Raw genomic sequence first — 25,219 nt, forward strand, 5'->3', positions numbered from 1 at the left:
AAAAATATTTACAAGCCACTTATCCGACAAAGGGTTAATCTCCATAATATACAAAGAACTCACACTGCTTAACAACAAAAAAACAAACAACCCGATCAAAAAATGGGCAGAGGACATGAACAGACATTTCTCAAAAGAAGATATGAATATGGCCAATAGACACATGAAAAGATGTTCATCATCGCTAATCATCAGGGAAATGCAAATCAAAACTACACTAAGATATCACCTTACCCCCGTTAGATTGGCAAAAGCATCCAAAACCAAGAACGACAAATGTTGGAGAGGTTGTGGAGAAAGAGGAACCCTCATACACTGTTGGTGGGAATGCAAACTGGTACAGCCACTATGGAAAACGGTATGGAGATTTCTCAAAAAGTTAAAAATAGAAATACCCTATGACCCAGCCATCCCATTACTGGGTATCTATCCTAAGAACCTGAAATCAGAAATCCCAAGAGTCCCTTGCACCCCTATGTTCATCGCAGCATTATTTACAATAGCCAAGACGTGGAACCAACCTACATGCCCAGAAACTGATGACTGGATAAAGAAGATATGGTATATATACACAATGGAATACTACTCAGCCATAAAAAAAGACAAAATTGGCCCATTCGCAGCAACGTGGATGGACCTCGAGGGTATTATGTTAAGCGAAATAAGCCAGTCAGAGAAAGACGAACTCTATATGACTCCACTCATAGGTGGAAGTTAACATATTGACAAGGACATCTGATCGGTGGTTACCAGGGAAAAGAGGGGGTGGGGGGAGGGCACAAAGGGGGAATAGGTGTACCCACAACATGGCTAACAATAATGTACAACTGAAATCTCACAAGGTTGTAATCTATCATAACATTAATACAAAAAAAAAATTAGTGCAAATGGAATACTAAATTGCTACTGTCATGGATATAGGCTGAATTCGCCTAAGATTATTTTTGGTGCCTCATTTCCTTTTAAAGATTATGAATTCAATGCTATTTTGAAACTATTTATCAAATTTTATGATATTTCATAGGTTATTAACATTTTGCATAGCTGTTATAATACTGCAAAATGAGCAACATACCTTTTTAAGATCATCACAACAGAAGCCTTAGTGAGATGGTGCAATGTTATGTGAGAGAACCTATATGGGCTTTGTGCAGCATTTATCATCTGAAAAGGGCTTTCATGTAAATTATCTCCTGTACTACTCATTGCAACCCTTAGGAGAAGATGTTACTTTCCTCATTTTACTTTCCCAACATAAATTTTCATGTAGTTTTGAAACTTTTTAGTGAATGGAAGAAAATAATTACAGCTTCCTTTGTCAAAAATCTGTGTCTTACATTGTCCAAAAAAAGTAGAAATTTTGGGGCTTTTTTTGGTATCTTAACTATGGGTTTCAAGTGTTCGTATTTACCTTTGGAAACTATCAAGACAGCCATTTGACAGTGATGGACAAAGTGGAAATTCCCATCGTCAGTGCTTTTTTTGATTTTGTTTCTCTGGAGCACTCCTCCCACTTTCATCAAAGACTGCATTCTCCTCCACTCACACCTACCCCGAGTTCATTGTGTACAAAAGATCTTTCAGTCTAATCCCTCTATTCTAAAGTTCCACTCTTTCTTTGTGCATAGTTTATAACTATATGTCTGTCAAGATGTGATTACAAAATAACAAGGCTAGTTTTGTGTGTGTCTTACGGAGACCAGTCTTATTCCATGGTAGTCACGTATACACATGTCATAACCAATTGGGTAAGTGTATATTTATGTGTGTGTTTGATTCTGTGTGTATTTTCAGTCTGTGCTTGCTTCTATCTACATTTAGCTGTTGGTTCCTTGACCTGAGAGGAAATGCACTGACTCAGGGTTCGTGTGACAGCCTTGCTACCTACTGGATAGTCTTATAGGAGTTGCTTATCTGTTATGAAATGTCATTTCCTCTTCTGTAAAGTGGAGCTAATAATACCTTCCTTACAATGTTATTGTATCAAATGCATATGAAATTTATTTGTAAATTATTGACCACAAAACAAATGTTAGTTGTTGTTATGGTGATAATGGTTAGCAGGGAAGAGAGAAAGCGTTCAGGCCGCCAGGTGTACTCCTTTATGTTCAAGAACAGCAACTCTCCTTTGGAGCATCATCAACATCCCTGTAACATTAAGAACCTTCAGATTTATGAAAGGTAATTTCTACTTCCAATAAAGGCAGACTTGGTAATTTGGACTAGCCTTCCTGCTGAGTACAACTAGAAAAGCTGGACCAAAAAGAATGAAAGAAAAACCTTCCTGAAGGTATTGGAAAGCAAACAGAAGAGTGAAAAACTATCTGGTCAGGAATTAGGGATGAAAGATGATCCTGAGAGGTGAGCCTGGTACTGGAGGCCACTTTTCCCTCCAGACCTTTGCCAATTGAGGTAGGCATGGCTGAGGGGCTGAACTGACACTTTTGACAGTATTGTGGGACTAAGACAATAGCATCCCACATAGCAGAGCCAGAAGGACCTACAACTAGAATATACAACTATGTACTGGGGGGCTTCAGGGAGAAGAAGAAAAAAAAAATGAATATTGGCAACAGATGTTAGCTCAAGTGCCAATCTTTAAAAAAAGAAATAATTGGTATAAATTTTTGGAACAGTTAATAAGTGCATTTGTCAAGGTTATTAGATACGATATCAATATACAAAAGTAAATTGGATCTTTATACTATAGCAATAATTTTAAACATTTAAAATTTTAAAAATACATTCTGAATAGCATTCAAAAATATCAAATATTTAAGAATAAATCTAATGAAAGATGTGTAATATCTGTGCCTAGAAAAACATAAAACATATTATTTAGAAAAATTGAAAACCTAAATAAGTGGAGGAATAGACCACATTCATAAATTGCAAGACTCAATATTTTACAAATGTCAGCCCTCCCCAAATAGATCTACAGATTCAGTATAATCCAGTCAAAATCTCCATAAATTTTTTTGTGGAAATTGATTGTATTTTGATATTGAAAATTTTTATTTTGTTATTTGATTTTGAAATTGATGTGGATTTTAATATTTATATGGAAATACTAGTATGGGCACAAAAATAACTTAAAAGACTGAATAAGCGCCCCCAAACAGACTCAAGCACATGTGGAAAGATGATTTATGAAGAGAGTGGCACTGCTGAGCAGTATGAAATCATAATTCTAGAAGATAATATGAGAGAATATGTTTATGACTTTGAACTGGGGGAAGATTTCTTAAATGTAATGCAGAAAGCACTAATTACAAAGGAAAAATTTATAACATTGAGGTACATTAAAAATAAGAACTTCTGTTAATAAAAAAACAACACTAAAGAGAGAAAAAGGCAAACCAGAGAAAAGGAGAAGATATTTACAATTAAGTATAACTGAAAAAGTGCTGGTATCCAGAAAAAAGAACTTCTACAAATTATTAAGAAAAAAACCAGATAATTTATAGAAAAACCTTCACAAAAGATAAGATCTAGATAGCCAATAATCATATGAAGAGAGATTCAACCTCACTATCAGGAAAATGCAAACTATAACCACAATGGGATACCACTAGACATAGATTAAAAGTACTAAAATGATGAACTGACTGTTAAGATGCAGAGCAATGGGAATTCTTGGAAGACAACTGGTAGGGGTTCAATTCATACACTTTAGAAAGTAGTTGGGCATCATTTACTAAGTTGAACAGGCAATTGAACATACTGTGCTTCAGCAGTGGTATTCCTGAGTGTATACCCAACAGAAAGATGAGGCCATGGGCACCAAGAGATATGTAAGGAATGTTTGTAGTAGCGTTGTTCATAGTGGTCCTAAACCGGAAACTCAAATGTCCATCAGCAGCAGAATGGCCAGACACAATTTTAAATTTTCATGTGATCAAAGATGTGTGGGTATTGAAAATGGACTAACTTGCTCCATGGATGTATCTCACAAACATGCAGTTGATTCAAAGAGTTCTTGATTCAAAAGAATACATCCTATATGGTTCTGTTAATATATAATTTAAAAACAGGCAATACTAAACCATAATATTTAGGGATGCAAGTTTAGGTGATAAAACTATAAAGAAATGGTTACTGTAAAAGTCAAGAGAGTGCTTATTGTTTGGGGTGGGGGTGTGGAGGAAGAAGAAGGTAAAAGAATCTCAAGGGGCTTGAGGGATGCTGGCAATTGTGGAGTGGAGGAGGGCACCTGGTGTAGTGCAATGAGTGTCGTTTGTCTGTTCATTAGCTGTACAAGCCTCAGTAGGTTACTTAACCATTCTGGGCTTGGGTAGGGTTTCCTACAGGCTGCAGCTTGAAAAACCAAGGGCTGTCTGTAGTGCGGGGGGTACAAGGGTGATGCTGAAACCAAAGTCAGACAAAGGTCCAACTAGATGATCAATCTGAAGAATCTGAAGAGAGTGAGGAATCTAGATCAAGAAATAGAACAGATTAGGGCGGGAATTGTTAAGGTCTGAGACCCATATTACTATCCTACTGAGAAAAGTGAAATAATGAGCTAAGGGAATTGTGGCCATGTGTGAAAGGAGTAGTGTCCGTGGTCTGTGTGCTAGTTTATTGCAGGATGAGTTCATTGTCTTTGCTAGTTTAGCAAGCCTAGGAAGGACCTTTGCTCTCATAGCCATCCTCTCCGCGCCCATATGCAGAAGGCTTCCTTCCCTCCCTTCCTATCCCTTCCCCTCTTCCCCTCTTCCCCTCTCCTTTCCCCTTCCTTTCCTCTCACTCGTTCATCTATCTATCCATCCTGTATTTGTTGAATTCTACCACGTATGTAGGATCTGGATTTGCTTTTCAGTAGAGGGCAGGTATTTGCTGACCAGACACTGTTCCAGATGCTAGAACAAGGTGGACCTGATCCCTGCCCTTATGGAACGTGTGGTAAGTAGTGACCCCGTCTGGTCTCCTCTCATTGGCAGGGTGAGGTCAGGGTATCTCTAGCCCTTCTACTACTGCCTTCTTTCTTTGAGTAGAAAATGGGCTCATGGAGCGTGGAGACCCTCAGTATATCACTGACTCCTAACACACTGACAGCTGTTTTTCTTTCTCCTCGCTAAAGTCACTAGGGATTTACTCTAGGACCCAACTGACTTGTCCTTCTTAGGAAGAAATGTCCAAGAGTATTATTCTTTGCTCTTCAAGTCTGAAAAAATCAGCTAATACCACTTTTCTTGCTTATGACTCCAATAGTTCATGAATATAAAATGCTCTGTATGAATATGGCTGTAATTTAATATGAATTTAAATAATTTCATAAACTATTCAATCTACTCATTTTCTCATTCCTTGCTTATGCAATCCTTTGTTGCTTTACGACTTCTCTCTTCATATTTTAAATACTATTTACTTTTCCAAATAACTCCCAAAGCACATTAATTTGAACATCTCTAAAACATTCTTGGAGAACTATAAATACAACTTTAATCAGCCTTACTGCTTCATCACTTACAGTTTCCTTTTTAGGTTTGAATGATGAAAATGTACAGCTTTTTTCTTACTGCTGTAAAAAATGTCTAACAAACACTATCCAGTGAGAGGTTTTATTTATACAATAACAATATTGTTATATAAATTAAATAAAACAACTATAATGAAACAAGAAAAACAACTGTACCGTTGGTTACAGAAATCTAAGTTCCTGTGTTTTGCTTGTCAGAATATCAGTCTATCGCCTGACCCCCTTTTGCATGGTTGGTTCCCTAGAAAATCTACTGAAGGCCATGCCGGCTTTCTGAGGATTTTTTGCTCCGGAATTGTTATGACTCTATCTTTGCCTCCTAGGAGAAGCTTGATTTTCTGAACTTGAGTAAGATTTGTTTCTTCAACCAGCTCCTCCAGCCTCTGTTGGGGACACCCTTACTCCTGAAGCAGGCTAAGTCACTGAAAGCCACATCTCCAGAAAAAAATTGCTGAATGGCCAATTCATTCATTGAAAGCCAGTTTAGCAAGTGTGTGTGTAACAGATAAGGCCATGCAATCCTATAAAGTACCCAAATGTATGACAGCCACAGAGAAAGCGGGCCTGTGGTGACAACATATTGGGCACCTACGTCTACCAAGCACTGTTTCCTTTCAATACTGTGAGGTGGGTCAGCTCAAGGAGATTGTCCAAGATTGCCCAGCTCAGAACTGTCTATTTTGACTTCAAAAGAAAAATGCTTTCTTCTACACAGGCGCATTTTTACTGCTTGGTGTTCAGCACCATGTTTATTAGCTGGAATAATACTATAAAGAGATGCTTCTCTCATCTACCACCTGGTTACCATGTGGTACAGTTCGTATTGGATCAGCAGTCTAAATGCTTTTTTCAAGGTAATAAATTGGTTTCCTATTATTCTCTGAAGGTGACTAATTTTCAAATATCATTTATCATCGTTATGATTTATGCATGTCAATTTTGCATTTATGCATATTGATTTATGCATATTGAAGGGTATCCACCTGCTGCATTTTTTATCCTTGTTGAAACTCAAATTATCCTACCTTTGGAGGCTGGTCCCATGGCATAGTGGTTTAGTCAGTGTGCCCCACTTCAGGGGCCCAGGTTTGTGGGTTTGGATCCTGGGCATGGACCTACACCACTAGTCAAGTCATGCTGTGACAGCGACTCACATATAAAGTGGAGGAAGATTGTCAACAGATGTTAGCTCAGGGCTAATCTTCCTCAGCAAAAAAATAAAATAAAAAAATAAATTATCCTAGCTTTGGCCAGTGAGGGCCTCTTCGAGTTGGCTCCTGTGTCCTTTTAACATGACCCATGTGGTCTTTGATACCCATCTATCTGGTATGACAAGATATTCTATGCTCTTTTGTTCAGTAACTGTCCCAGACCTGGAATCAATCTTTTCTCCAAGAAGCCTTGGTTGCTTTAAGTGGGAGATGGTAGTACAAGAACACATTGTGTTTGCTAGGTATGCTTATTGCTGTTGGGGTGGTCCTTGTTTCTAGGGCTTTTCTATGGTTGGATAAAATATTTTTTGAGTTCACATTAATATTTCCAATTCAGATTCAAGACTTCAGGATTTTTACTTAACTTCTTCCCTATTTTATTTCTTTCACACTGAGAATTCTGATCCTCAAAGATGTAGGGGAGGATAGAATTATAATATCTCATTAAATTCTCATGTTTTATCCACATTAAACACAGAAGAGTCTCAGAATAACAGTACTAATACTACCAGCACTCATTATAAAAACTGAAAACAGTTAAAAAGATTTTTTTGCAAATGTTCTCTGCTCATTATTTATGGTTGCACTATAGCTACACTATCAGAGCATATAGTCATTATATACTCTCTCCCTTTAACTCTCATTTTGTCTTAGCTCTCAAATATGTACATACTTAATATTCGTCATTAGACCTTACCTCAGTGTCTCTCTAGTTGTTTTCTTGTCTAAGCTTATTCTCTGCTAGAAAAAGAAAGGGCTATGGGAGCAATATTTCCTGAATTCTTGCCTGTTGGTAAGAGGCTGATATACTTTTTATACTTAGATTGTAGTTTTTATCAACCATCCTGTTTCCTTGTTTTGGATTACTTTGTCAAGGACTCATTGTTTGTAAGTTGGATCTTCTTTGTTTATCTTATTTATTTGTCATTTTCTCTTGAATCTTTTTACGTCTTTCTTTGTTTCTTTTCGAGTTTAAAAATTTTCCTCTGTTCATTTTCTATTTCTCTTAAGGCATTATTTGTTGTGTTTCTTCACTCTGGTATTCCTTCTAGTTTAGTTTTCATTTCTGAAGTGATTTTTTTCCTTATATTTCTAATTCTTTCCTGAGTTCTGTCACCTCATTTATAAGTTTGTAAAATTGTAATTTATTTGTTCCTTGATGTTTATGTCATTTCTTAATGTTGTTTAATTTATTTCAAAACAGTAGATTACAGATTTTATCTGCTCTATGAGCAAGCATTCATTGTCTGTTGAGGTGTTCCTCTGCTCCTCTTTCTCTTTTTTCTTATAATAACTTTGCGTGGAATTTGACTAGAAAATTTTTAATTTTTATGTGAAATTAGTTTTCTCAGTTTGTAGAAGGCAACATGCTTTTTTCAAATAGTGTTCACCTATATGGCAGCTTCCCTCCTGCGATTTCCTGGCTATGTTCCCCTCCCCACTTAGGTGTAGACTTGCAGTTTCCTTTGTCTCTGTTGATCCTGTCCTAATTGGTTTTCATCCCATCCCATCAGCTTTTTCCTTATTGTGGGGCCCTGTCTCACAAGGGAGCCCCAGTGGGTCACTTTCAAGAATTCACAGTTGATTTAGCTCCTTCAGAACTTACCATGAACCCCTTATGCTTACCCACTGTTAGGGTGGGAACAACACCCTCTATGTTTCAGTGTGTTTCCTAAATTGTCCTGCTTTGCTTTCCAGTAAATACTTTTTAGCTAATCCTTTTGGAGGTTCTCCTGTTCTCAGGTCTTTTAGTCACTCTGTTGCTTCCTTCAGTTTCCTCTTGCACAGACAGGGATATTGTGCAGGTATGTCACTATTAAGGCGTCACCTGTATTTTAGGGTTTGAGGAGATACCTTGCCACCTGGTTGGTTGTAAATGTTTTGATATGTTTTTGATGTGGCTATTTAGTTGCTATGTCTATTTTTATGTGGGGATTCTGGAAGATCCAAAAACTATGCTTCCACCACCACTGTCATCTTCCCAATCGTGATGTAATTTAAATCAAACATCAATATAGGAAAAAAATAAGGATGATGTAAAGTGAAATCACAATAGTAAATGTGTGTGCTAGTACAGAGTGATTTGAGCAAAAGTAATAACAAATTAACATGAGAGTAGGACAGCACATTTGGTCGATATAAGTAATTTTATATGAATATGAAAAATTAGATGTTTATGGAGTTATTTAAACATACAGTTTTTAAATGGTGAAATTTACATAGTGTTCGTTCCTGTCTTCCTTTCTTGTCCTATTGCAGACCCCTCCCTGCCACCCAACAGCTATTTTCTCCTCATCCTGCTTACACAGAACCACAGAGCTAATGGTCAAGCAAACGATAAAATGGTCTCAGCCATCAAATGTCCACCTGAGAGCCTGTGTTCAGTGAAGCCACATGTTAGCGCTCATGTGTCCTGGTTTCTAAAGAACAATTTCAAAAGCTTGAACTAGCACTTCTCAAGCTAGCAACAGTTGACAGCTAATTCTAAGGCAGATTATAAAGAATGGTATATGTTATTCACTCTTTATTACCCCCCAATTTACACGGTTGTACATTAAAAGTATTTATTGAGCCCCTGCTTTGTGCTAAGGCCTGTGTGCTGTGTGCTAAGGATACAGGAGTGACCAAAGGGACTTCTGGTCTCTGGGATGCGACTTGTTTCCCAGAGTTGCTCACTGTGTCCATCTTGGCATCACCGCAGAGCCGAGCCACTCCTGCAGAAAAGTTTTTGTAAAGCAAAAATGTTTTTAGAATCATATCAACTTAATCCTTAAAAATTGATTCTTAAAAAATTCCCCCAGTAGACATGCAAACACTTGAAACTATGTTAGTCTTCACGGCTAAAACAGTGGTTAGCCTGGAGCTGTGGGCCTACCACCACAGGGATGATGTTGATCCTTTCACTTGCATGCTTGTTTGTTATTATTTCCTATGCAATTTTAGGTGAATGTCAACTTAGAGAGGGGCCTGGTAATGACATTAAAATAAAAAGTCAGGTTTATCTCAGGTTAAGTTACTGCAAGCAAAGATTAGTGTATTTTAAAATGTATTTTATTGCTGTTTGAATAAGTGTTATTATAAATCCCTTTAGAAATGATAGACTTTTATGTAAAACAAATAAACACTTGCTAATTTATCGTTTCAGTAAATTAAGAATTGTATATATTAGGTTTGCTTAAACTGAGGAAATCCACCACGTGGACAGTTGCTAAACAGGTCATACTCCATCTGATAATCTGTGTAAACACATGTGGTACTGTTTATAAAACAGCATACACGATCTTGTGGTTTTTTTCCTCCATCTTCTTTAATCCCCTTTTGCCACCAGCTTATAAACCTTTTGAATTCAAAGACTGTGTCTTTTATGTTTTTGTATCCCTAGCAAATGCTCACTAAGTATTCAGTGATGGTGACGGTGATGCTGGTGAAATTCGGAAGAAAGACTTCCCAATTTGTCCTGTTTCAGGATCATAGCTGAAGGTTGTTGGATATAGTCAGTCAGTTAGTTACTATGTGTGCTAAGATCTGGAAAGACTAAAAAGACAATAATAATCTGTATCCTTAAGAGAGACTCTCATTGAAAGGTAAAAAATATAAACATGAACTGTTAGTAAAAAATTGTGGAGCCAGCCCAGTGGTGCAGCAGTTACATTTGCAGGCTCCGCTTGGGCAGCCCAGGGTTCACCAGTTCGGATTCCAGATGCGGACCTGCGCACCACTTGGCATGCCATGCTGTGGTAGGTGTCCCACATATAAAGTGGAGGAAGATGGGCACAGATGTTAGCTCAGGGCCAATCTTCTTCAGCAAAAAGAGGAGGATTGGTGGCAGATGTTAGCTCAGGGCTAACCTTCCTCAAAAAAAAAAAAAAGCCATATTGTCAAATAAAGTTTATATATTAAATGGCAGCCGTCATAACAATCTTTTGATTTGATTTATAAAGTTTTTTTTTTCTTCCCACTGAACAAATATCAATTGTTTTTTAGGCTTATCTTTTCCCCCCTTTTTCTTTCCACATATTTGACAATCTCTAGTAAGAAGAGAATAATTATAGCTATTTTAATTATCTGATGTAATTTTGACATCAGTGTAATTTTCTGATCCTATTTCTTGCCTAGGAAAGAGATTCCATGGAGAGACAGTATGAGACAGCCCGGAAGGCCCTAAGAGGAAAGACACCTCCTCATCACACACTCCTATTTCAAAGGTAGTGATTTGTCACATTTAGTTATACCTGGGCATCTTTAGATTGCTGTTCTAGCATCCAAATATACCAAACGAATCCTAAACAATCAACATAGACAGGGACCTCTGTACTAAAATGGACCCAGTGAACTAGTAAATCTAGTTCTAGAAGTTGTATTTCCCTTTCGTTTGTGTATATTTTTAAAGGCATAATATGCTCACAGCTACTAGAAACTGATGATGATATTTCTGGTGGTGTCTGAATATTAGTATCAGCCTCCAGTAAGGCTGTTTATAACTGAAGGTTAATCGTATTCTGTTTTTTTTTTATCCTGTACTTGTGTGTCATGAATCTCAAAACAACAGTAATTAATGATTTGTGGGATCATTTGTTGAATGTCTCCTTTCCATTTTAACCTTTAAATTCCATAAGGGTGGGGACCATTGTATCTTTATTAATCCATGAATTCTTAGTCCTTAATATGAAATGTTTCATTTTGTCCTTTCTGCATAGTAAAGGCTTTATAGATATTAGTGCCTATAATAATTATTGTCCTATTAATTATTACATATGAAGAGACACATTTAGGCTTTGAAATTTACTCAGAATCAATTAACCAGGTCACAGGACGTTTATGAAATGTTTGTGGTTTATTTTCTCATTAATGTTACAGGCTTCAGTATTCTGAATTCTTTGTGACCTTTTAGAAAGTTTGAGTAATAAAGTGAGGCCCCTGTTTTCAGAAAGTTATTAAGAGCATTGACTAGACATTAATTATTGCATTATTTTAGAGTGCAGTGATTTGAGGAAGCAGAATAAAAGAGCTGTTTAAATGGTTTTTTCAATTTCAGATCTTTTTATTGTCTGTAATTTTAAGCTATCTGTTGAAAATCTTTAACCAATATAAATAAAATTGTTTCGTCTATTTGTCTAATATATATCAAAAAAAGTGTGATTAATTTTCTTCACATCTTTGGCTATCTTTGGCTATCTTTGGATAGTCTGACTCAAAAGACAGGCTGTGTGGTATCTACAAAGTTCTATTGTGGGATTGGGATGGTGGTGGCCAGGAGAGAAGCAGTGTCCTCCAGAGCAGCTAAAGCCAGGGCCTGTGTGACCTCTGACCCACAGAACGGCAATGCCTATTGAAACACTGTGGACAGAGACGCTAAATAGTTTTAAATATGAGCTCCAAATGGTTGAACTAGGGCAGATAGTTGCCTTGAATTTGCATGCATTTATATACAATTGGACTATTTTGCACATAGCAGCTCTATTTAGCATGTCTGGGGTGAAGAGCAGTAGGATTTATTCACTAAAAATGGTTAATGATTCTTTCTGGTCACTCTGGGGAAACAGGCTAGTATAGACAAAAAAATAACATTTTATACTAGAGTTCAGTTGGGAGTATAATATTAGAATTTTTAGAAATATTTTATTCTGGTGTCATTTCAAAGCATTAGGTTATAAACAAAATTGGAAAATGTCTATTTCAATTTTATAACAGTTGATATATTGCTGGATCTCACATAACAAATGTGACTAGGATTTACAATAGAATATGTACTAATCAGTAGGAAGAGAATTTGCCTATATTTATGGCTTAATGGATAAGGAATATTCACAACAATACAAATTTGCTTCAACAATACAAATTTGCTTAATCTACAAATTAGAATGTGATAATGCCAGTGTCTGAGACAAGCAGTGACATGGACATTTATGAGTGGATACGTTATATTATTCCAAGTAGATTTTATTGGCATTTGCATTTACGAGGGATGTAATGGTCAGTATTTAGGTATTATATGTGTGTATGCTTGATACCATTACAAATTTCTTTGGATTTTTTTTTCCAATTTCAGGGGTTCAGTACCAACACCCAACATCAATAGTCCACGTTATTTTACAGCTTTAGAAGTACAGAAAGATTTTGAACTTTGTGAAGATTATTTTAAAACTGCCTTTCGACCATATCCTGAAAAGAGGTGAGTTGAGTTTTTCTGGATGGAGTTGGCTGTTTTCTGCTGGTTAGTTAAGATCGTGGCGCTCATCCCTAGCTTCAGAGAAATCCGAAAACTGGAAAGCAAGGCCCCACCTCCCACCGTGGAATTCAAAGGCAGTAGATCCTGGCTCTCTAGGGAGAGCACAGGTATGTAACGTAGGTTCATAAAACTGGAAGCTTCTCTCTGAGACTTTGAATCTTGAGGGAGTGACACAAAGACACAGGGGCAGTTAGAGATCATTTAAGTCACCAGTCGGGGAAGAATCAAGAATCCATTGTGCAGTGCAGACAACGATGATCTACCAACCTCTTTCTGTATTGTGACTCATCTTTGTTCTTGGCACCTAGCTCACCTTGGTTCTGCCCAGTTTTTAAGCCAAGTTCTCTGGTTTTCCATTGTCTATAAACTACCTAATAGCTTTTCTTTTCTTCTTTCTAAAGATTGGCACCTGAGCCAACAACTGTTGCTAATCTTCTTTTTTTTTTTTTCCTACTTTTCTCCCCAAGTTCCCCCCAGTAAATAGCTGTATATTCCAGTTGTGGGTCCCTCTAGTTGTGGTATGTGGGATGTTGCCTCAATGTGTCCTGACAAGCGGTATCATGTCTGCGCCCAGGATCTGAACCCTGGGCCGCCAAAGCGGAGCCAGCGAACTTAACCATTGGACCACAGGGCGGGCCCTGCCTAATAGCTTTTCAATAACTGCCTTTTTAATATTCAAGTTGGCCAGCATTGGTGTCTGTAATTTTCAGTTAACATCTCTGATTAGTACAATGCTATATTTCAAAATGTTTACCTGCTGATGTCCACTATATAAAAGGCCATTTCAGGGTCCCAGTGCTTAACACATCAAAGTGTGGCTCAAAGTCTGCAGGTGTGTAAGTTGAGGACCCCATAGGGACCACAGCAGACCCTCCAACACTGGTTTAAGTGCTTGGCTTTTGCACGCATTCTGCTGCATTCTGTTTCTACCTCAGCTTTGCCTGCCACTACAATTGACCATCTCTCTGTAGGTCTTGAATCCAAACTCCCAAGCAAAGATCTGGCTGGTTGAGTCAATCGCCATCTACTAAGGAGTGCCACTCTTGGATAGAGACCTCCAATCAGGGCCCTCATATGTAGCAGGCGGGTCTATAGATTGGTTGCCCCTATGTCAAGCACTCATCCTTTATCTAATTGTCTGTGGCCAAAGCTGTGACAGAGAACCAAGTAAAGAAGTCATCGAAGGGGTCTGTGGGCTTGGCAGTCTCTCTGGAGTGTCTGAGTGCATGGAAACGTAATAGAGAAGAAATGTGACTGGAAGGGAGTACACTAAAACGTTAACAGCAGCTATTGATCTAGAATTATCAGTTATTTTTATTTTCTTCTTTATCTTCTTCTGTAACTTTTAAATTGTCTGCACAGGATACATATTTTTTATTTTAATATCCTCAAAAAGCTATTAAAAATCCTTGAGAATATGATGAAGTATTCAATAAATGGGGAAAAAATGGTCCTTTAGATAAAATTAAGTTTATCATATCACTCTATATATTAAAACAAATTCTGGATAAATTACAGTTAAATACTAATCAATGCCTATAATAAAATAATGTGTTAAGAGTCAAATGCAAATGTATATTCAGCATAATGTAAGTTTAAAAATATTCAGCTCTATGTATAGAAAATAAAAAAACACTGAAAAGAAATACCCCAAAATATTATCAGTTACTATCTTCTAGTAATGGGATTATGGCCAATTTTTTAAAATTTTGTTCTTCTCTGTATTTTCAACAATGAGCAGTTTATAATTTTTGAATTATTAACATAACTTTAAAAAGTTATTTTAAAAGTTTGCCACAGCAAAGGGATATTTTATGAGGGTGATGTATCATAATGAGAAGGAGAATTTAAGAAATGAGTAATGCTTTCCTTCATTTCTGAGTTTTATTGTTGTAACACTTTGAGCTTCCGTTCATAAATTTGATGATGAAAAATAACCGTGCCCTCCAAATAGTCCCCCCAAGTCTGCACGCTTCACTAGATGCTAGAGACTCTAGCATTATACTTAGTTAATTCGCTTTCTGTGACCATGTTGAAACTGTGCGTCACTGAGGATTTATTAAAGCTCTAAATTTTTAGTACAGTAAGGTGGGTTGATGGGAATCCAGTGAAAAAGAGAATGTCTTAGTCAGTTCAGGCTGCTGTAGCAAATTACTGTAGACTGCGGGGCACAACCAACAGACAATTATTTCTCACAGTGCAGGAGGCTGAGAAGTCTGAGATCAGGGGGCCAGGACGGTCGGGTTCTGATAAGGGTCCTCTTCCTGGTTTGCAGATGGCTGTCTTCTTGTTGTGTCCTCACATGGGGGGAAACAGAGGAAGCAAGCTGTCTTGTGTCTGTTCTTATAAGGGCACTAAACCTATTCGTGGGCTTCACCTCCTGACCTAATCACCTCCCAAAGGTCCTACCTCCTTATACCATCATATTGGAGGTTAGGATTTCAACATATGAATTTTGGGGAGGGGACACAAACATTCAGTGCATAACAGAAGAAAAACAAAAGAATCTTAATAGGCTGCAATGGATTTATACATCATCTGTTCCCACAGTGGAAAGGGTAGGTCAGATCTGTCACTCAAGTCTGACCCTTCACATATGGTAATACATGTATCTTTCAACTCCACCACTTTTTGACTTCTGACTTTCAAAGCATTTTCGTCTAATACTTTCTTTGATACAAAGGAAAAGTAATTGTTGAAAGGCAGAACTTGCTCTGTGATCCCTTTTTGGTGTGTGTTTTAAATGAGGAAGTATTCTTTTCCAAAAATAAGAGACCAAAACATAAGTGTTATGGGTTGAATTATGTCCCCTGCCCTCAAATTCATATGTTGGAGTCCTAACCCCCAGTACCTCGGAGTGTGACCTTTAGAAATAAGGTTGTTGCAGATGTAATTCGATAGCTTAAGATGAGTTCATGCTGGATTAGGGCGAACCCCTAATCCCATATGATTGTGTTCATATAAAAAGGGGGAATTTGGACACAGACACACACACAGGGAGAAAGCTTGGGGTGATGCAGAAGCCAAGGAACGCCAAAGATGGCCAGCAAACCATAGAAGCTAGAGGAGAGGCCCCGAACAGATGCTCCCGCACAGCCCTTAGAAGGAACCAATCCTGCTGACACACTGATCCAGACTTTTAGACTCCAGAGCTGAGAGAAGATACATTTCAACCACTTAGTTCACAGTACTTTGTTACAGCAACCCTAGCAAACTAGTGCAATATGTATTAAAATTCCAGTGCAATTTTTCTTGCCATTTTCTTTCTGTGTTTCCTTCAGCATACTGTATTTATATCACTTTAGAGACTTAGTCATAAAATCTATAGGTTATTATGTTTTTCACTAAAAGAGAGAAGAACATCTTTATGTTTCTATACTTTGGAATAAAATATCTAGCCTATAAAACATCAACACATCTAAGGCGTATTTAGGGGGAAAAGACTCAGTCTAGTTATACTTCTAGAGAGAATGTCCCAAGCATGGCTTAGTAATGGCACTTTTCCACTGTGAAGGGTAGAGGAAAGGGTTGTTCAGTCTGGAAAATCTAGATGTTGGCAGTATTGTTCTCAGTTTATACTTCTCTAGAAAGTGCTTTTTGGACAAGCTCAGTTACCTTATGTGAGAGCAAGAGACTGGGAAGCAAAGTCTTCTAGGAGCTTGGGTGCTCAACCTGAAGGAGGCCAGCATACTGTGAGGGAGTTCCAAAAGCTGTGGTCTAGCAGAAAGAAGACAGAATCAAGAACTCAGTCCAAGCTGTTAAGAGGGATCCCCTCCTTAAGGTAAGCAATTAGACTTCTCTATCAGTTGATAACAAGTAGTCAAAACTTCTAAGCAGAACTCCTGGGGACAGGGAGATTGCCCCATCCTGGACTATCTCTGCCTGGGAACTTTGGTACCATCTAGCCCTAGCTGTGGTTGCTAGGAAGCTCAGGTCCAGCAGGAGGCAGGTGTCCATGCTCACAGTATGGGAACTTTCCAGGAGGGCTTATTCTGGATTCCAGCCACGCATTACCCACCAAATGCTGCAGCCTCTGCTTACCATTCAAACATAATACAGACAATGTGAGGGGCCTCACACTGGACATGTCCCCTTAGTAGGCCTACACTGCCCACTACATTTCATCCTGGCTTAAGGACAGGCCCAGATAGCTAATTGGACTGTGTTTCCAGTGATAAAGCTCTGAACTCCTGGAGACATCACATTAAGATTTGCTTCTACCTTTTTCATCTCTGCTATGGTCCTAATATCATCCTGGTGGACATAGACACCCTCAGTTAAATGACAGGCTTTATCTTGAATAGATGCAATTTGCATCAGCCTTTGCTACTGCCAAATATGATCTTAAGCTAAATGTGGAGTGTGAACAAGTGGCGGTCAACTTGAACTTCATCCTAGAAACATACATCTTTGCTGAGATAGGAATCATTACATTGGAACTGCAGAGAAGAAGGTAAAATCACAGCCAAACACTAGGCTCTGTAGTAAACAAAAATCTATTAATTTTCAACATTTTTAGTCAACCTTCGGCTAAATCATGAAAAGACATAACCATGAATACAAAACATAACATAATCAACCTTGACAGTGAAAAGTAGAGCTCTAATGACAAAGTTTAGGAGGTGGAGGTGGAAACTCAATATAGATCATCTGTCATTGATGGAACAAGAAATGGAGGTTTTTAAATATGATACATGAAGATGTAGATCTGACAGATGGAGGAACTGAAAATAGTGAAAGAACTGTTTGGGGGGAGAAAAATAGAGCTAAATCCTTTCCGATCATAGCAGAAGTCCATATCTATCAACTATATGCTTAAAACCAATAGGTCAATAAAAGTCAGTGACATATTATTTGGAAATAAGATTATTGTCAGAATATCTAAAAATCAGACAGTTAAAAATGGTTGGCTGTTAGGAAAGTCAAACTTGGGTGATTGATGCTTTTTATTATAAGCTCTTCTGTATCATATGACTTAGTTTTAACTATATGTAGATAGTAGGCTGATTAAAATGTTAATGAAATGTTTTTAGAGAAATAAGAAAAGTCACAGAAGAAAAGATGAATATATTTTGATTATATAAACATTTTAAGTTTCTCATGGCCCAAAACAAACTTAAAAGGAAAACAGCAAGCTATATAAAATACAACCAAAGAGTTAACATTCAATATATAAAGAGTTCACACAAATTAATATGCAAAACACTAAGATCCTCAAAAGATGAATGAGGAAAAGACAAACAGTTCACAAAAGATGGGAGAAAGACTAATTAATAAATATGAGGAATAACGTTTAATCTTGCTGTGAACAAAGCTCAGCTATTCATTGCGTTCTGCAGGATGAGCTCCCCCGTGGAGCTTCCTCCCCTGCGAGGGAACCAGGAAGCAGGTGGATCTCAAAGGAGAGCAGCCTAGTGGTAGGAAGTGCGCTGGCCCAGACACAGAGACTTCAGGCACCCAGATCACACCCTAACTCTGTTCTAAAAAGGGGAACAAAATCAGTCCCCAAAACTGGCATCGTGTGTGCTCAATGTGTGGTCCAGATCAGGCCCCTAACACGCTTTCGTTTTCTCTATCCTTGAAATAGTAGGAACTGCCGTATGTAAATTGCACTTGATTCTAAAGTCCTAGGAATTAGGATCTTTGCCTTGTTCATCTTGTTTCATACTCCAGTACCTATCACGATGCCTTGCTTTTAGTGAATATTTAGTTATGTTTGTATAATGGATGAGAAGTTTATGCTATAAGGTAAAGTACTTAATATGTCGGCTGCTACATAGCTCTTACCGTAGATGCTATTGAAAGCATGTTCACAGACCACTGACGTGACTTGATAAAGGTGGCCCAAAGAGGTTGGAGGCAGAGGTCATATGGCTGTTAGTTTTTCATCTCAAAGATATCATTCATTCTTCGTTTTACAGCGGCATGGATTTCCCTGTCATCAGGAAATATTCTGCATTACTTCAGTCCTGTCTGTGGTCAAAAGAATTGCCTTTTCAGCCTCCAGAGGGCAGGAGTCGTTCACGCCCAGGATCAAGAACAAGTTATAGAGTGACGGATCAGGACCTAAAAGGTTTGAGTTGTTTTACGTATGATTCTCATATAAATATTAATATTAATATCATATCTATTTCCCATTGTTTTTCTGACTGTTCCTGATTTTTTTAGTTAAATGAATGTTTTCAGTCTGAATCTCTCCTTTGAGGTAGGGGTGATTATTTGTCTGCCGTAGCTATAGATGAGAAACGAAGTTCAGAAAGGTCGGGAATGTGCTGAAAGGGACTTAGCTACTTAGAGTGAATGCTGCTGCTCTGCCACATGGCCACACTCCCAAGGGGTCTTCTGGGACGAGGGGCTCCTCTCAGTGAAGGTGAAGAGAAGCATGGAAGGTTTCAGATTGCTGGCCGATCTACTGCTCTGAGGATCTGGCAGAATCCTAATGCTTTTGGGTTTGGCGAATCTGGCCCAGTGCCCCCAACGACCCCACTCCCTTTTTGTTCCTTGCTCCCCAACACACATGTGAATGCATATCTCCAGGCACAGACAGAATGCTCATTGCATTTTTGTGTGTGAGCTCAGTGGTCATGTTCATAAATGACAGTCAGTAAAGACCTTGAATGGTGTGGGAAGACTGAAGGGCTAGAGGTGAACATGGGAAAGGGAGAAAGTGGCCCAGTGTTGGGATAGAAGGTGGGGCTGTGTGAGCAACTGACAAAGGAAAGAGTAAATTGGGGGAATTCTCTAGGCTGTGGAGGCTCGGAGGGAACCACCAGTTGTAGCCTGAGGGCGGATGCTCTGCCTAAGCCCCGAAGAGGAGGTGAGGATCCCCTGCTTGCTCAGGTGACTAGGGGAACCAGAAAGCGAATATAGACTTGTTAGATTGCCAGGGACAAGAGGACACAGTGGATGGCATCACCTAAAATAGGCATCTTCTAACCATTTCAAAGGTGGATTCCCACTTCAGCCGCTGTTGTATTCATGAGAGCTGGCAGAGATAAGGTATTTTCAAGGACTCATGAAGGAGGACACAAGCAATGAGGATTAGAAGCCCAAGACCAAAGTTCCAGGAAATAATCCAAAATTCTCAAGTAGACACTTTATGTCATCTCACAAGATGTGGGAAGTGATCTAGGAACCCCTTAAAGGCTGCGACCTGCCACTCCAGGGCCTGAGGGCACCCAGGAGCCCAGGACCAAACACGTCACCAAAGCCTATCATGGTTCTGGCCTCCCATAGGACATTTTCTCTCCTCTGCCTGTCTCCTTCCTTAAATGGGATACTTAGAGCTGAAAGCTGCATTCCAAACATAGTTTAGCCAGAACAACGTGGGGCTCTTACCTGTGGGGTGGTGCTGTAGGAAGGACATTAGATGAGGAATCAGAAGACCTGGGATCTAGTTCCATTCTACTATTATCTGACTGCCTAGTGTTGGGCAAATCAGTTAATGTCTGAGCCTGGGGAGTAATAATATCTGTCCTACAATAATATAGTAATATCCCATATTACTACATATTAGTAACTATACATGTTATATATAATACATATACACATATATTAGTAATTATACTATATATTATCTGTGTATAATAACACAGGTTTGACAAGATGGGTATGGTGTAAGTAAGAAGTAAAGAGCTAGATATCTGCTAGGTATTATGATTATACATTTTTATACACATAGCAGAAGAGTGTGGTAATTCTTTGCCAGGATGGTTTCTGGAGATTTATTTTGTTCTCTGAATGGACCATGTTTTCCTCTTTCCTGATATGCCTTGTGATCTTTTGTTGAAAACCGGGCATTTGAAAAAGCAGCTACCTCTTGAAGTCTGCAGCCTGGCTCATGCAGGGGAAGACCTTGACTAACTAGCGGAGTGTGTTCTGAGCCCAGGATCAGCCCAGTCTGAGGGCTTAAGGTCTTTTCAGTCCTTTTCTGACCATGCACTTTCCCTGGACCTGTGTGCTTTTTCCCAGTTCTCCGGTCTACACAGATGCTTTTTAAATGTCTTTATTTCCCTAAGAGTCTTACTCCTGCTGCTTCTTGGGGCTTAGCAGTTCTATTGTGTTCCTCACTTAGTAATCTCTTGTCCCAGACCTCTGTGGGCCTATCGCCTCCTTACAGTTTTCACGAGCTGTGCCCTGCCCACTGCTTCCTGTGGCTTCCTCTAGTCTGGACACTTTTGGCCATCTGACCTCTGAGTTAAGTCACCACCAGGCAGCCAGCCCCTAGACAGGTTATACGTTGCCCTGTGCTCTCTGGTTCAAAAGAAGGAACTGGGGGCCAGGCCTCCCTTCCCCCAAACCAAACCTTGACCTGCCAGGGAAGGGATGGGGCAAAAGGGAGCAAAAACTCCGTGAAATTTCCCACCGTTTCTAAAGTAGCTCTTTCTCGACTGGACGTTTACTTGGTTGCTGTAGATCTCTGACTGATTTCCAGAGCTCCTGTGAGGTTTTTGTGTTAGTCTTTTGTTGTTTATTTGATGGTTTCATGGGAGAACAAGGGCTAGAGCTTCCTAGTCTGCCATCCTGCTGACATCTTTTTGTGGTGGTTTTCTTACCAATTGCATCACATTACTGGTTTTGGGTCAGTTAAACTCTCTTATTCACATGAAATGCCTAACCAGTTTTCTATGATTCAATATAAGCACACTTGATTTTTGTTTTTTACATAAATGCAATTTTTATTTTCATCTTTTTATCATTTTGGTTTCAGCACCAAATTCTTACTTGATTAAGTCATTTTGGGTCTTGATTCATCTCCTAAATTAACTACCTTATAGATTTCTATAAAGCCAGCAAGCATGGCACCTATGCCTTTGGCATAGTCACTGTCAATAATAGGACCCAGAACTTGGCTAATAGCAGCACCCTGTGAGAAGTCTCTGGAGACTCAATTCCAGGGAGATTCTACCTGGTGTGTGGTTCCTTCTCACATCTCTCTAGAGTATTCATATGAGAAACTTTGACATGTGTCTTGGAGAAATCAAGACACATTAAATCAGTGGTATTTTCTAACTCAGAGGTCAGCAAACGTTCTGTAAAGGGCCAGACAGTAAATGCTTTGGGCTTTGAGGGCCATATAGACTTTTGCATTACTCACCCGTACCATTGAAGTGTGAGAGCAGCTGTAGACAAGATGTAAATGAATGGAGGTGGGGCTGGGTTCCAATAAAACTTTATTTACTAAAACAGGATGCAGACCAGATTTGGCCTATGGGCTGTACATTGTTGACCCCTGCCTAAGTAGAAGGGAAATTAAGTTAATCTGAAGTAATTTTTCTTTGCAAATCTCTTCTAACGTTTGTCACTCTGCAGTATTCTCTAAATGCACAAACCATTTCTTTAATACACTCAAATTTGCTAAGGTTTAAAGTGAGGTGTACTGGTTTGTATATCTTTATTTCCATTTTGAAAATGGCAATATTATTTGTCTCCAGTACTTTTTTTGCAGTCAGTGAATTCTCAAAGACTAGAAACTCTAAATTACTTCTGTAAGTTATTTCAGCCCCTGGGATGTGACTTACCTGGGTGTGTAAACCTGAACTGATGGAGAAAGGAGGCCCAATCTTCTGCTATCTTCTCCCTTCTTTGGAGCACAAGGGGGAGCTTTTCCTTTCCTTTTCTTTTCTTTTTTTGTCCTCTGTTAACGCGACATCATCTTCTCAAGGAGTATGCCATCCTTTCTCTGAATATACCTTAGAAAAGTCCATTTGGCCTTGAACATTTTGGATTGCTTCAGTTTGCCCAATAGCTTGAGTCTTCCTGATCTTATGTTATAGGCCACTCCATTTCTCTCACTCCCTGTAGAATCCTCTGCCTCACTTTCTCAATTCCTATGACACTGCATTCTCCCCAGGGCGAATTTGGCTTCCTCTGTGACTACCATGCTTCTACCTTCAGTCTCTATCTTCCAAACTCCACGTGCTTCCCACCATCTCTGAAGGAACCTAGCCCCATGGTTCATCCTTGGTATTTTATCCTTGGTGGACAGACCAACCTTAGAGGACATTAGATGAGGTTTTTCTAGGAGAGACTTCAGAATGTGTGTGTGTGTGTGTGTGTGTGTGTGCGCGCGCGTGTGGGCATGCATGCTGAGTCTGCTTATGTATGATTGTGAAAGAATATGGTGAAGATATGGTTACAGAGGATATGAGCAGGAGAGAAGAGTGGAAAAGGAATTGCTTGCTGTAGCAACCTTCTGATTTTTGGGCAAATCTATACAACCCAAGGCTTGTCCAGCCTCCCACGTAGTATATTCTGAACCTCATCCCTTCTTCTTCTTGTCTGGATTTCATTTATTATAGTTTGTTATGAGTAAATTCTAAAAATTATTCTGGTGCCTACCTCGTACAGTGCTTATTCGTTTAGTATACCAAAGAGTTAACTATATGTACTCTCTTTTTTTCTTAATGTTTTACAGCACTATCTAAACAGTCATTTCCACGTGAAAATTGGACTCTCCAACACAGAAGACACGCCTTCTCAGTCATCAGTCGCCCAGGTTCCAACACCAAACCCCCCCTCCCTCCAATCCCTCAGGGTGGCAAGCGGACCAGTGCTTGAGGCTTGATCTTAACATGGAAAACTTGCATTGATCATGTCCAATCCCTTTATCTTACCTGGCCATGGATCCTGGCTGTTCTCACTCAGCCAACTACCTATAAAAGAATGTTTTCTATGCCTTAATTCTCTCAATCGGTTTCTTTTGTGATTCTCTGAATAGTGTCAACCTTTTTTTTTTTTTTGCAGGGAAAGATTGGCCTTGAGCTAACATTTGTTGCCAATCTTCCCCTTTATTTTCCTCTCCAAAGCCCCAGTGCATGGTTGTATATCCTAGTTGTAAGTCCTTCTAGTTCTTCTACGTGAGCCACCGCCACATCATGGCAACTGACAGACAAGTGGTATGGTTCTACAAGTGGGAAATGAACCCAGGTCACTGAAGTGGTGAGAGCACTGAACTTCAACTACTAGGCTGTCAGGGCTGGCTCTTTTTTTTTTTTTTTTCTTTTGGTGAGAAAGATTGGCCCTGAGCTAACACCTGTTGCTATATTCCTCTTTTTGCTTGAGGAAGAATGGCCCTGAGCCAACATCTGTGCCCATCTTCCTCTCTTTTTTTTGTATGTGGGTTGCTGCCACAGCATGGCTTGATGAGTGTTGTAGGTCCACACCTAGGATCTGAACCTGCAAACCCAGGCTGCCAAAGCAGAGTGTGTGAACTTAACTTAACCACTACATCACTGGGCTGGCTCCTCTATCTTTTTTTTTTTTCTTTTCAATGGGGAAGATTCACCCTAAGCTAACATCCATTGCCAATCTTCCTCTCTTTTTGCCTGAGGAAGATCAGCTCTGAGCTAACATCTGTACCAGTCTTCCTCCATCTTGTATGTGGGATGCCTCCACAGCATGGCTCATGAGTGGAGTAAGACTGCTCCCAGGATCTGAACCCATGAAACTGGACTGCTGAAGTGGGGCACACGGAACTTTAACCACTCGGCCACAGGGCTGGCTCCTCTATCCTTTTTCTTTAATGTAAGTTATTCTTAGCTTGTAGAAGTATAATTTCAGTTTTTTCTAAGCTGTTAATGATTCTTCCAGATGCTTCCTGCTGTGAAATATCAGATGGCAAAATCTTCCAAGATCTCTGTGTTGCTACGTGCGTAGTGATTTTTGGATTTATCCAACTGGAATTGCGCTCTTGAAATTTCAATGTGTCCATTTATAACATTAGTGTATTCTCTAGGGGATTAAAATATTTTGTTCTTCTAATTTTGAAAGGATTGTAGAGTTCTATTTAAGTTGTGGGCAACATGATATTGACTGCATCTCTCAAAAGGAATTAATTAATGTAATTTTTCATGGTTCTTGACTTGATTTAGCAATATGAAAGAATAAAAAGTATCAGATATTTCTTTTATTTCACCCTTTCCTGAATCTGGTTAATTACTGCTTGTCATTAGAAATGTTTTTAAACAACTTTCATCCTCTTTGTGGTTTCACTACCTGCTGTTTGCAGAAAAAAACATTGAGTAGTTATAGGTAAGGCTGGTATTCAGCTCACATGTGCCAGTAAGACTATCCTGGTTGTTAAAGCATTGAAACACATCCCTTTAGATTGGTAGGTGGTCTCTTCCCTGAATCCTCTGTGGATGCCCACTCTTGGGAACATAAGCCTTCATGTAGTACTGTACTAATTGTTCAATATTTCAAATATCAAGACTCTCTAATGACTTCCCTTTAAAAAAATATCAAAATCCTCTTTAATAACTCCCTTTCCCATAACTCAAATTTGGATGTAACATGATC

General features: G+C 38.9%; 1 protein-coding gene across 4 annotated transcripts in view; it reads left to right on the plus strand.

Moving 5' to 3' along the window:
* LRGUK (leucine rich repeats and guanylate kinase domain containing) overlaps positions 1–24,830 on the plus strand; it is a 108,990-nt gene extending 84,160 nt beyond the window's left edge. For 2 of the 4 annotated variants that reach the window (XR_011539585.1, XM_070617742.1), the window contains exons 16-19: positions 10,807–10,895; positions 12,740–12,862; positions 18,841–18,992; positions 23,337–23,602. Coding sequence is in view for 3 of the 4 variants with exons in the window: in XM_070617742.1 (XP_070473843.1) it covers positions 10,807–10,895; positions 12,740–12,862; positions 18,841–18,992; positions 23,337–23,479 (507 nt within the window). In the remaining variant the exon portion in view is untranslated. Of the gene's footprint in view, positions 1–8,949; positions 9,192–10,806; positions 10,896–12,739; positions 12,863–18,840; positions 18,993–23,336; positions 23,603–24,511 lie in introns of those variants that run through there. The other 2 variants (XM_008520779.2, XM_070617743.1) reach the window with 2 other exon arrangements.
* Positions 24,831–25,219: the final 389 nt, after the last annotated feature.

Source organism: Equus przewalskii, chromosome 4 (genome assembly GCF_037783145.1).
Source record: "Equus przewalskii isolate Varuska chromosome 4, EquPr2, whole genome shotgun sequence".
NCBI lineage: Eukaryota > Metazoa > Chordata > Mammalia > Perissodactyla > Equidae > Equus > Equus przewalskii.